This window comes from Cydia fagiglandana, chromosome 19 (assembly GCF_963556715.1).
Source record: "Cydia fagiglandana chromosome 19, ilCydFagi1.1, whole genome shotgun sequence".
NCBI lineage: Eukaryota > Metazoa > Arthropoda > Insecta > Lepidoptera > Tortricidae > Cydia > Cydia fagiglandana.
The window spans coordinates 9551652-9565875 of record NC_085950.1 but is presented as its reverse complement, the minus strand read 5'-3'; the positions used below and the strand labels follow the sequence as shown (position 1 = coordinate 9565875).

General features: G+C 40.8%; 1 protein-coding gene across 1 annotated transcript in view; it reads left to right on the top strand.

Annotated features, from left to right (window-relative positions):
- The window catches only part of LOC134673796 (transcription factor AP-2-epsilon), a 91907-nt gene extending 77698 nt beyond the window's left edge, over positions 1-14209 (top strand). The window contains exons 8-11 of the mRNA XM_063531824.1: positions 8828-8946; positions 9183-9325; positions 9998-10165; positions 11008-14209. Coding sequence (XP_063387894.1) covers positions 8828-8946; positions 9183-9325; positions 9998-10165; positions 11008-11115 — 538 coding nt within the window. The 3' untranslated portion in view covers positions 11116-14209. The remainder of the gene's footprint in view (positions 1-8827; positions 8947-9182; positions 9326-9997; positions 10166-11007) is intronic.
- The last annotated feature ends 15 nt before the right edge of the window (positions 14210-14224 follow it).

The following is a 14224-nucleotide window of genomic DNA, read 5'->3' as shown; positions in this document are numbered from 1 at the left end:
TTATAATTAAAGCCGATTGTTAATATTACAGATATTCGTGTATTTTTTTATGATTAAAATAAAAGAAGCGCGTAATAAAATAGATGCATTTTAAAGCGAAAAATATCTCCGATTTGACAATCGCCGCGTAATGAGGGCAATTACGAGCGCGTTCGAAATTCAATTTTAAAAACCGTCCCGCGACAGTTATTTATTGTGTGAAACGGTTTTTAATTTGTAATTACGGCTATTATAAGGATACTGCATGAATTATTAAATCGACCGGATAGATAATGTCATTCAAGCGTAATTTGCCTATTTCTTTGTCACGTGTGAAAGGGTTTTTAGTACGCTTGACGCTTACAACATTATTATAACAATATTCTAGTAAAAAGTGACCATAAAGTGACGTTTCAAGACGTAAGTGCCAATTGCTCTAAAGTCCCTTTTTCAAACAGTACGTGACATTTTTATTGAGGTGCTGGCAATTTTTACGTCGCTCTTTGATGTACATAAATCTTATATCATTATCTTTGTTTTTGGATCGAGTTTTAAAAACGTGTCAGGTTTTATTTCTGCAACTAAGTAGGCTCCTATATACAGGTTACATAGAAAGATAGACTTGAAAGATTATAAGCAAGAACGAAGACGCGAATGCGAATGTCCAAAATATAATAAAGCTTTGGCTTAACTATACTCTGTATCTTTAGGTAATTAAATAAAAGAAAACAAAATCTACCCTCAAGTGGCTCCTTAACCCTTTACCGCATGGATTTTTTATTCTCCCCGAATTAAATATATGTAATAAAACACTGTAAATGTAACATAAAAAAAATTGTGAAAAAAATCTATATTCGACCCAACTAAAAATAATACCAAATAACAATTTATTCCAAATTTGGTACTTGATGTATTAGAGGCTAACCGGAGCCCGATTATAAAACTGGTCAAATTTGGAACTGTATGCAATATATGTATGGAAATGTAAGTTAAAAAAAAAACCTTACATCTTCAACAACTATTTATTATTTTTATACTTATTTTTGGTTAGGTTTAGGTCATGGTAGCCATTTACCACCATACGGAACGTATGCTTCTTTGTCATTGACGTAGTAAAATAATTTGATCGTTATTGGTTATCTGTAGCTACCAGCTGTCACCTGTTCTCTACAGATTTTTAACAATGCGGCTAACGTACCTAACTTTATACAAATAAAATAATGAAGTAGCAAGCTATTTCTTTAATTTGTTTTTATTGGCAAGCCTGAGTGCATAAGGTTCCATATTTGTCTAACTGACAAAAAAATCACTAACGCATAATGTTCCATATTAGTCCAATCCTTCTAGCTTGTAACGCATACTGTTCCATTTCAGGAACAAACTTTCACGACATCATACATAGTAATTTGAATATAAATGCTTACATGTTTTACCGTATAATCTCGCGGCATCTATTTTTCTAATACTCGACGCTGGAAATTTATTTATTGCACTTAAAATAACAACGAAAATCTAATTACAAAGTAGTCAATCACACTTGCATGTAAAATTGCCGGACGTCGGTGGAAATGATAATGTCATATGGACCACAAACTAGTTAGAAGCTGTATCGAGTACAGAAAACGTTTAGTAGTATTCATAGTTTCTACCTCTTACAAGTTCAGTAACATAGATGACGCTTATATCAATCCACGAGGATAATATCATTCCGTTCCAAATTTGGACCCATATGCGGTAAAGGGTTAAGCCAGTTGAGGGTAGAATAAAACATTACACGATCAAATAATGTAAAAGTCAGGTCGTTCAGTGACTGATCCAGGAGGTTTTGTAATTGGTCGGTTAACCAATAAATGTTATAACTACCCGAAAATTTACAAATTCATCATCATCATCATCATCTCAGCCATAAGACGTCCACTGGTGAACATAGGCCTCCCCCTTGGACATCCATTCGTACCGGTTGGAAGACTTGGAAGCGACCCGCATCCAGCGTCTTCCGGCGGCCTTACTCGTAAAAAGGTCGTCCGTCCATCTTGTGGACGTCCTACGCTGCGCTTGCTAGTCCGTGGTCTCCACTCGAGCACTTTTCGACCCCATCGGCCATCTTCTCTGCGCGCAATGTGGCCTGCCCATTGCCACTTCAGCTTGCTAATCCGGTGGGCTATGTCGGTGACTTTAGTTCGTTTACGTATCTCCTCATTTCTGTTTCGATCACGTAGAGAAACTCCGAGCTTAGCCATTTACAAATTTATTGTTTACTTTTATTTAAATACCTAAAGATACAGACTATAACTAGTTGGCTTAGGGCCTCCCCACATCTGGCGTCTTTCGAGCGTCGGCGTCTGTCGGCGTCGGTCCAGCGCTATGGAAAATGACGTCACTGCGCAGTTGCGTCGACGCTGTGTCGACGTTGCGTCGACGTCGGCCATAGAATTGTAGACGCCGACGCTCGAAAGACGCCAGATGTAGGGGGGCCCTTAGGGTATGGGCGTATCGTATCAATACGAAGAATGCACCTTACATATGCTGACACTTATTAACATTACTATCTACCATAACATAAAGAACCCACTCGAAATGTCCCGTAAAACCGCCGTCAAAACAGTACAGTACCACGGCCATTATTTCGAAACGCAACACAATGTCTCGTAAGCAGCCACGCCATTTTGATTTAATCAATCGTGGATTATTAATGGATTTTAAGCTACACAATATAAGTTGCTTATACTACTTTACGTATAACTTTTCAAATTAATTGAACTTGAAGAGATATCAGACATACGCGCCTAAATAGAAAAAGATTTCAAAGCTTTTCAAAAACGGAACGCGATTCGATATTTTTTTAATACTCGCATTTGGACTAGAGTCAATAATCTTTAAATCAGCCGCTCGAATCGATACGTACTGGCCATTAGTTTGTGATCTGTCGATTCATCCGATTTAGTTTTCCATTGATTCTAAATTCAAATTCATTGTTTGGCTCGTTAGTCGCGGACGGTTGGATCTTTTGTCGCTGGCTAAGCGGACGTGTGAAAATATTAACGATTGGATGTAACGGTATTTTCTCTAATTGCGGTATTTGGTATCTTTTGATCGGAATATCTTACTCATTGACCGAGCAACGAGATTATCATTATACTTGAATGTGTGAACGACCCAGTAACGTAAAGCATTAATCGGCCAGTAATTTCGCCGGTGTCATGTTTAAAAGCTTTTATTTAACTTTTAATGGTGATTAGGTAGTAAGAATACTTATAAGTGTCTGCTAAATCCTGACATGTTTCTTATATATAAAGCTGATCTGATGATGAGACCAGAAATGGTTAATGAGATCCATTTGATAAAACTAATTGAATATGTATTGGATTTGCGAATCAGAATTGTCAGTAGGTAATAAATAACTGTTAAATATGACATCGCTAATCAATAAGTTAAATATTTATATTTCAACAATAAAAAGATAATCATCATTTCAAACAACAATAAAATGTCACATTTTATGGGCGGAAGTGGAAGTAATAAATAAAAATAAACATTCACAGTCATTCACGCTGTTTTAAAACCGCAAAATATTCAATTTGTTCATCTATAACAGTAAATTACGTATAAGTAGGTATTTAAATAATAAAAATTGAGATTAGTGACCATTTTACGTACGAGTGGGTGTAAAGTAAAGCAATAAATAATATATATTCCCAGCTAATAAATAATATTCAAATCGCATGAGTAGAGCCAGAGCCGGACCAGCTAACAAATTTCGGACCGATCCTCATATAGGTACATACATAATAAGAGCCGCCAGACACGGACGGCTCGAGCAGTAACCCAGTGATCAACATACACGGACTGCTATTGCAGCTTGACCGCATGATGAGATTACACCGCGCAGCCAACCGCCCGAAGCAGTTGCAACTGCTTGAGCGGTTCGTGTATTGCGAATAACGATTTTGTATTGAAACTGCAGATCACCCAACGGCGACCGCTTGAAGCTGTTGGCACTGACTGCTCAAAGCAGTCCGTGTATGGCGGCCCTTACACAAGGGTGATATTCCATCTGTCCAATATATTGGTCCAATGTATATTGCGTCTCACATTATGCTTATAGTGTGAGAAGAAATAACATTCTTTTTTCCTAGCCTATTTGAGTGTCCCACTGCTGGGCAAAGGCCTCTCCCCTTAATTTCCACGACTGCCGATTTGGTGTTACCTCCGGCCAGTTGTTCAGGCCGCGTAGCCAAGATGCTAATCGCTATCGCTCCATAGCGATCGAAACGCAACTGTCACTGTCACACTCATATGGAAGAGTGATAGAGATACATAATGCTTTTCGTTGTCGAAGCGATAGCGATTGTAACCTTGGCTAGGCGGCCAGGAAGCTATATCCAGCTGCCGTATTCGAACTTCAAGATATTCACAAGAGACGACACGTACTAGATTCATTCTAGATACGTTATAGTTTAGATATCAACTAGTTCTCTATTGCAGCGCAATTCGGGCAACCAATGTCACTTTTACGTTAGATAGAGTAAGATATTTATTCGATGTGAATTGGATCTCTAAAGTCATATCCTGTGGAAATCGTTCAAGAGTATCTCCAGAATCGCGCAAATGTCAAATTTGACAGGTTAGAACTTAAACATATCGTTATCGTATCTTGGTGATGTCTAAAAGATATCTACATATTTCAAAATCCGAATCGGGCCCCAGGTCATCCCGCCATCTTCATTTGGGCCATGACATTGGACAAAGAAATTTGACATGTGGATTACCACTTGATTACCACCCTAACGAACCATCACAAAAATCGTACATAAAATCTATTATATTGTATATAATCTAATATAACCTAAAAACGTTCGAAATACACTTTAATTTCAATCAATCATAATCTACGAGTCGCATTCCTCGCTCGCTTATTCGGAAACTTCATCAAAGAAATTTATCGAAAACAATTTCGTTAACGAGCCTTTATATTCCGGCGGTTAATACTGGTAGCCAGTTTCGGAGTAACAACATCCGACATACATACCGACAAAATTGGCTTTGCGTCTTTAAAACAAAAACATACACTATTTTAAACCTCACCCCATTGACATAAGCGACATGGTACTTTATTTTAACTACGTAAATCGGAACGGTTTCGAATAACTTTCTATGCGTCAATCAAGTAAGTACATTTGGCGGTAATCGATAGTTTATCGGTAGCTCCATCTGCCGGCCAGTAGCGATACTACACGCGACCTGTCAAAAGTTTGACAAACGTCATTTTTTACTTTTTTGTTTTTGCCGCGCGTGGGGTCAACGGCTTCTGAATGAGTTTGAGTTTATTTGAGTATGTGGCCTGCTAATATGACATTTGGTTTTAAAAATAACTCATTAATCATACATTAATTGATTTATGCATTCGCATATGATGTATATGAATAATTTTCTTTGGCTAAGTCAGGGGTCGGCAATCTTTTAAGAAGAAGAGCCCACCGTAGTAGAAATCACCTATTTTAGGAATCTGAACGAGCCGCAAATGTTGTTTTCAGTCATCTAAGAACTCTAAATCTGTTTTCTTGGTCGCTTGAAGAGCCGTTTGCTGCCGATATACGATGTATACGATTGTATCTCCAAAGAGCCCAGTGGCCGATGTAGTCTTTGCCGCCCTATGCCCCAGGCCCTATAGCCGCTCTTTTCGCAGCACCCATCATATTGACTACATTTTAAGTTATTTCATGTTATCATATCATCAGCGGATTTTTGACACAATTTGCTGCCCCATTTTTTGCCGCCTTAGGCCCGGGCCTACTGGCCCTGGCAAATCCGCCACTGAAAGAGCCGCATGCGGCTCGCGAGCCGCAGTTTACTGGCCCCTGGGCTAGGTAACTTCAAGCAAAAAATACGACAACACTATTTAATATGGCGTTTTAAGATCTACATATCTGAAGTTCTCAACACATAAATTTAATCACTTTGCGGTCAAGCGACATAATAAAACGATTGCCCAGTTCTTCATATATAATTAATGTACTTAGGTTTGAATAGTTCGTTAACGGTAATGTCAAAATATTTGGTGTCGAAACAATTTCGCGCCTGGTACCTTACACTTTCTTTGTCTATCAAACATAGCTTTTAAAAGGTTAAAATGTTAAAGGTTGATACAAATGGTGATTTTCTGGTCACACCACGCGACATAAATACAAAAAATAAATGAAAACTATAATTTTAACCTTTTAACCTTATGAGTAAGAAATGGGTAAGGTGTTTGATCATGATCTAGGTTTATATAGTATATCGTTTGGCTGCCCGCACCCCCGGGTTCGGTTTCAGCAAATAATCGGGTTTCAACCGGACAGTAGTTATAAAATTATAAACGAGCTGATCAAGACAATACATTTTTTGTATTTGTATTATTGTATTTTGTATTGGTCTTCTTCTTCCTCGCGTTGTCTCGGCATTTTGCCACGGTTCATGGGAGCTTGGGGTCCGCTTGACGACCAATCCCAAGAATTTTCGCCGCCGAGCCGCTGTGCTCGAGCCGAGGCCCTTAAGCAGTCTGCATACCAGGCTTGGGTATTAGCCCGCGATACCAAAGCAGGAGTACAGAGGGTTCGCGCGAGGAAAAAAGCCTTTAACTCAGCTGCCAAGTCCTGCAAACGGGTGCTTCGAAAGGCTCGATTCGACCACGTCAGTCGAATAGGGGCCAAACTCGCCTCCTACCCTCCTGGTAGCAAGCGGTTCTGGTCCCTGTCGAAAGCGGTCGAATCCAACTTCTACCGACCCACGTTGCCACCTCTGCAGAAACCTGATGGGACACTGGCCCACTCCGCGACAGAGAAAGCAAACTTGTTTGCTTCTCTGTTTGCGAGCAATTCACGTCTATTAGACGCAGGCTCAAAACTTCCACCTACGCTACCTCAATGCAGTTCCTCTATGCAGAGAATTGCTATTCATCAAAAAGAGGTACGCCGAGCTCTGCAGAATCTTGACGTGAATAAGGCCAGTGGACCAGACGGTATACCTGCACGTGTACTAAAGCAGTGTGCGCCTGAGTTGTCTTCTGTACTGACACGCCTGTACCGCCTCTCTCTCCAAACAAGAACGGTGCCGAAATCCTGGAAGCTTGCAAACGTGCAGCCAGTACCCAAGAAGGGTAGTCGTGCTGATCCCTGCAATTACCGACCAATCGCCATTACCTCCATGCTCTGTAAAGTCATGGAAAGGGTACTTAACGGCAAGCTGCTGGCATAGCTCGAAGCAAATGATCTGCTCAGTGACCGTCAATATGGCTTTCGCCGAGGTCGGTCTACTGGGGATCTTTTAGCGTATGTCACGCACTGCTGCGGCGAGGCCATCGAGAGGAACGGTGAAGCGCTAGCTGTTTCACTGGACATCTCGAAGGCCTTTGACAGGGTTTGGCACGCAAGTCTCCTTAGCAAGCTTCCTGCATACGGCATTCCTGCTGACTTTTGTAGCTGGCTATCTGATTTCTTGAGTGAACGGTCGATCAGAGTAGTTATTGATGGCTGCTCTTCGGACCTCATGGCCATTGACGCCGGTGTTCCTCAGAGGTCTGTTCTCTCCGCAACCCTTTTCCTGCTCCACATTAACGACATGCTGCAACCCAGCATTGTAGGTTATGCAGATGACAGTACGGTTGTTGAGAGATATTTGGCTAGTGCAAGGGACAGCAGGGAGGATATACGTTCACAGAGAGAGGCCATGGTTGAGCGAATGAATTTGACCCTTAGTCTCGTTTCCCAGTGGGGTGATGACAATCTGGTCACGTTCAATGCCTCCAAAACGCAGACGTGTCTATTTTCCGCAAAACGGAGTCCATTCGACCTGACTCCTTCTTTCCGGGGTGCATCTGTACCTATTGCCGACAGCCTGGAACTCCTCGGCATGGAGCTGAGTTCAGTCCTCAGCTTCGGCAGCTTCATTGAGTCTAAAGCACAAACTGCGGCCAGAAAGCTGGGCGTCCTAAATAAGGTGAAGCGATACTTCACACCTGGACAGCTTCTAACACTTTACAAAGCTCAAGTCCGGTCGTGTATGGAGTATTGCAGCCACCTGTGGGATGGCTCAGCTAAATACCAACTCGCTGCTTTGGACTCAGTGGAGCGCAGAGCCAGGAGGATGATTGGCGACAAGAAGCTAACGGCTAAGCTTCAGTCTTTGGCCCATCGGCGGAAAGTCGCCAGCCTGTCGGTATTCTACAGGTTGCACTTCGGGGAGTGGGCCCAAGAGCTACACGAGCTTATTCCACCGTCCCCATTCTACCATCGGACTTTTAGACGCACGGCCGGTTTCCATCCTTACTTGGTAGATATTCCACCAATTCGCACGAAGCGCTTTGCTTCTACTTTCCTTATGCGCACTGCCAAGGAATGGAATTCCTTGCCGGCGTCTATATTTCCGTGTTCTTATAACCCGGCAACCTTCAAATCAAGAGTGAACAGGCACCTTCTGGGCGAGCTCGCTCCATCGTAGGCCACGTCTACGCCTCGGCTAGTCTGTGGCCATGAGTAAGCCCATTCATAATAAAAAATAAAAAAAAATGACGTAGGCACTAGTTTTTACGAAAGCGACTGCCATCTGACCTTCCAACCCAGAGGGGAAACTAGGTCTTATTGGGATTAGTCCGGCTTCAGGATGTTTTCCTTCACCGAAAAGCGACTAGTGAATATCAAATGATAATTCGTACATAAGTTCCGAAAAACTCATTGGTACGAGCCGGGGTTTGAACCCGCGACCTCCGGATTGCATGTCGCACGCTCTCTCTCGTTGAATTAGTATTAATTAGAAAACATCTCCATCTTTTTCTAGTTTATTGATTGAATTTTTCCTCCTTTTGTTACAGAGCGAAGAGCAAAAATGGCGGCCGCCTACTACGGGAGAAGCTGGAAAAGATAGGACTGAACCTGCCGGCGGGCCGGCGGAAAGCTGCCAACGTCACTCTCCTCACTAGCCTTGTCGAAGGTGCATATTTTTAATCTACATATTTAAAAGAAGCCTTTATAATTTCTTTCAAAAGACACTGTTCAAAAAGTGTCATGAGAGATGCAATATAAAACGCGAAAACTAGAATTCACCCTTTTGTATTAAAATGAACTGCTTACAAAATAAAATGAGAAATCCACATAATGTGCTGCTACTTTTTTTCCGGACCACTCCTTAAGTCATTCGACACTCATTCGTATGTTTTCGGATTCCAGCGGAGGCAGTGCACCTAGCACGTGACTTCGGCTACGTGTGCGAAACGGAGTTCCCGGCGCGCGCGCTGGCGGAGTACCTCGCGCGGCAGTACGCGGAGCACGACGCGCGGCGGCGACGCGACCTACTGCAGGCCACTAAGCAGGTAACTTCAACAACAGCCGAGTTCTACTGTATCTGTGGCTACCACCTGCCACATGTATGTGTGGTGTGGTGTGTATATGTGTGGCAGTGTAGTTAATGCATCTTTGACTCGTGTGCGAGACGCGAGCCGGACGCGACTTACAGGCAGGCTTACTAAGGTAACTTCAACAGCAGAACTGTACCTAGTCTAAACTCATCTGTGGCTACCGCCTTCAGAGGTCGTACAGTCAGTGCATCTTTGGCTATGTGCGAGAGCGATTTTGCAGGATGAGAATACTGCAGGCATAGTCCTCTAGTCATTAAACATAGTCCCCCAGAATTGTATTGATGCTATAGTCAGTACAGTCGAGTCTTAAAGATTAGAGGCCTTGAGCCTTGTTAGACTTGTATGCTTGACCGTCAAGATTTCACCGAGGTCTTACACACCTCATTCACACTTGTATTAGTTGAATTTAAATGCCTAGTAGTGGAGATATATTGAAGAAAGCCACACGAAATCGAGCGGTCGAAATTCAAAAATCGGTTCCCTGTTCTTGTATCAAATATTGGTGTTATGGATTATATACTTCACTTGTGCTGTAAATCTACTATAAGTAAAAATCTACATTATATTCGTAATTCCTCATTATGACCATTTCGTTTTTAAGATCTAATAACAATGTATACGTTTCAGGTGACCAAGGAGCTAATGGACCTCCTTAACCAGGATCGTTCGCCGCTCTGTAATACGAGACCGCCGCACCTACTGGAGCCGGCCATACAACGGCATCTAACCCACTTCTCGCTCATCTCACACGGCTTCGGTGGACCGGCCATAGTGGCAGCACTGACTGCTATACAGGTGCTTATACTTGTGACTGTAGGACCTCTGAAGCAGGACCGTTCGCCGCTCTGTAATACGAGACCGCCGCGCCTACTGGAGCCCGCCATAAAACGGCATCTAACCCACTTCTCGCTCATCTCACACGGCTTCGGTGGACCAGCCATAGTGGCAGCACTGACTGCTATACAGGTGCTTATACTTGTGACTATAGGACCTCTGAAGCAGGACCGTTCGCCGCTCTGTAATACGAGACCGCCGCACCTACTGGAGCCGGCCATACAACGGCATCTAACCCACTTCTCACTGATCTCACATGGCTTCGGTGGACCGGCCATAATGGCAGCACTGACTGCTATACAGGTACTTATACTTGTGACTGTAGGACCTCTGAAGAAGGACTGTTCGCCGCTCTATAATACGAGACCGCCGCTCCTACTGGAGCCCGCCATACAACGGCATCTAACCCACTTCTCGCTCATCTCACATGGCTTCGGTGGACCGGCCATAGTGGCAGCGCTGACTGTTATACAGGTACTTATACTTGTGACTGTAGGACCTCTGAAGAAGGATTGTTCGCCGCTCTATAATACGAGACCGCCGCTCCTACTGGAGCCCGCCATACAACGGTATTCAACCCACTTCTCGCTCATCTCTTATTCTAATTTTATTGTTGACAAACCCTTTATAAATTAGAAGAAGAAAATAATAAAATGCGAATAAACAAACACTGGTATTTAATACCCACTAGTATTTTAGAAACCAGTAGGCGCTATCAGAATTTATGATTTGCAGATAGTCTTAAAAGGTGAAAAGGTTAAAATAGTGTTTTAATATATTTAATATTCTTTTTATTGTTTCAGAATTTCCTAAACGAGTCTCTCAAGCATTTAGACAAATTATACCCCCAAAGCGGTATGGTTTCGTCGTCAATGGACAAAACCAAAATGGACCCCGACATCAAGAAGTAACACCAACATAACGGCGGAAACGTCGGCCGCACAGAGTATAACCATGTGACCAAGGAACTGTCCATACGGACGCGAATTATCTTCATATCGTTCTACTGCCAACATACAAAATTTAAAAGGAGATTGCGTATTTATTTTTATGATGATCTTCGTTTGTGGCCCGCATACAAATAAAGTGCAATTATAATACTCAAGATTGTGAGATTTGTAAATATAGATATTAAAATGAATACCCATAGTATTAATTAGCATTTAAAGTAGTATTAAATTCTCAGGCCATGATTTCGTGCTTTCGTCGAGACGAACTATTTTTATTACGAGGTTATGACAAATGCAAAAACTGCAATAAGTAACACATATCAAATTGTAAATAGTTTATTATACAGTATGTATACATTACATACTAAGGGATAACATAGCATTTTCACCGATCGTTCGAATTTAGAAAAAACCTCTTTAGTTAAGGTTAGATATAATTTTGCTAGTGACTCAATGTGAAAGTGTGCCAATTAGTTTAAAAACGGATACATGTGTCCGATGATTAAGTAATTTAATATTTATTGATAATCTCGCATGTATATAATAATTATGAGTACCGTCTTGCCCAATTTCTCAGTTGTAGTGTTTGTAGAACTAAATTACTTTGGTGGAAATGGTGCCAAAAAACTGGTAACTATAGTTGGTCAAGCAGATCTTGTCAGTAGAAAAACCGGGCAAGTGCGAGTCGGACTCGCGCACGAAGGGTTCCGTACCAAAAAGCAAAAAAAAAACAAAAAAAAGCAAAAAAAAAACGGTCACCCATCCAAGTACTGACCACTCCCGACGTTGCTTAACTTTGGTCAAAAATCACGTTTGTTGTATGGGAGCCCCATTTAAATCTTCGGACGGACGGACGGACGGACAGCGAAGTCTTAGTAATAGGGTCCCGTTTTACCCTTTGGGTACGGAACCCTAAAAAGGCGGCAAATTTGAAAAATGTAGGCGCGAAGGGATATCGTGTCATAGAAAATTTGAATTTCGCGCCGTTTTCTACTAACAAGATTTGCTTGGCCATCTATAAATCAAACCATGTATTAACTTCGAAATTAAGTTCGACAAGATTACACTTTATTGATTAAATGAATATGTATATGAATATGACTTGATACGCACAATTCGCACCACTGAATATTCAGGGGGGCTACCGCGAAAACCGAAATTCGCAAATTGCGGGGATGTTTCTCTTTTACTCCAATGAAGGCTTGATTAGAGTGACAGAGAAAGATGCCCGCAATTTGCGAAATTCGATTTTCGCAGTTATAGTCCAGTTTAGTAAAAATATCATAAATTATCTCTCATACTTGCTCAACAAATTTAAAACTCCACAATGATCTTCAATCGTGTGCCAAATGATACTTAATTAAACAAATTTATTAAACTTGACGTTGATAAGCTTGTTTTGTTACTTTTACCACCACAAAGACTACCGAATAAGTTTAATTATTTTTGTAAGACCATTGTCATACTTAATAAAAAAGAATTACATTTTAACCTTTTAACCATATTGTAAGATAGCAACCGTAATATGAATGCAATCGTGCTAATTTACTATATATGTATTATATGACCATGGCTTGATTAATTTTACCATTATTATTTATTCATTTCAATTTCTTACTTTTAACCACTAAGTATTAATTAAAAAATACATTGAATTGCATCAAGGCAGAGTGGAAAATTGCGACTTTTCACGTTTGAAGTAATCAAAAGGACCGACATTGAGGTTAAAAGGTTAAAATTATCGTCGCACCTATTCTGTTAAAACAATAACACATCCAATAAATCGATTTTGCAAATAAAACCTATACATGGTCCTATTTTGTAAATCTACACGAGATTCGAACCTAAGACCACCAGCATCACAGTTATGTAGCGGTGTGATACGCGGTTTATATACCGGGTGTGGCCTGTAATATGAGCAAAAAATTAAACTGTAGGCTGTACTCCTCATATTGACCAACATTTGTTCAGCGACTTTTAAAAATAACTTGTGGTTTAATTTTTAATACACTTTAAAGTTTATTCTAAGACGCAATGTATTGTGAATTTTGTTATGTTTAAGGCGTGACAAGCAACGTCAATCACAATGATATGTCGTGGCGATGGCGTCCATTGAAGATAATATTTATTTTGTATGAAAAATAGGGAGTCTAAATACTTCATAATTTTTAAAAGTTGTTGAACAAAGGCGTCACCGTTTGAGGAGTACAATCTATGTTTTAATTATTTGCTCGTGTTACAGGCCACACCCGGTATGTAGAATATTAAATTGTAGATTCATAAAATAGGGCTCTGAAGTAATTTCATTACAGGTTACTTTGAGACGATAGTGGACTACCGCTTCTGTATACAAACGTAGTCCCCGTTTTTCTGCCTGGATATCTATCTATCTATAATACCTTTAAACGAGCAATTCTTGTATATTTATATATATACCTATATATATTTCGGGGATCTCGGAAACGGCTGTAACGATTTCGATGGCTTTTAGGGGGGTTTTCGGGGGCGATAAATCGATCTAGCTAGGTTTTATCTTTAGGGAAACGCGCATTTTTGAGTTTTATATGTCTCCTAGATATTTAACTATTAATTTGTTGTATATTAACCATAGCCATGCTCCTTCGTTGGACTTTTTTTCGATTTGTGTATTATTATAATGAGGTCTTATAATTTAACTGAGCGAAAAACGAAACATAGTAACTCCAGGTTTAATCGGTTAACCCCGGGTTAGTGAATTGATGCAAGTGGCGCTTAAAGGGTTAATATACAAAGAGGAAAATGGGAACTATGTTTGTATGGAGAAACGAGCACGTGACGTCGTCTACTTTCCTCTAAACATGCTTGTACTAGTATATTTTATACTTTTCGGGGATTACCTCATTGTAACTTAAGGCTCTGTGAAGTTCTTGAATCAGGGTAAAATTGTGTCGCACATTTTGTTCAATGCACTATGTTAATGTTAATTCTTTGGACACGGACTTTGGATACGTTTGGTTGGAGTGTAATGACGATTTATCATCCTCATGGAGATATTTCTTGAAAAATATCGATAAGATTGTGTTTGTTTCAT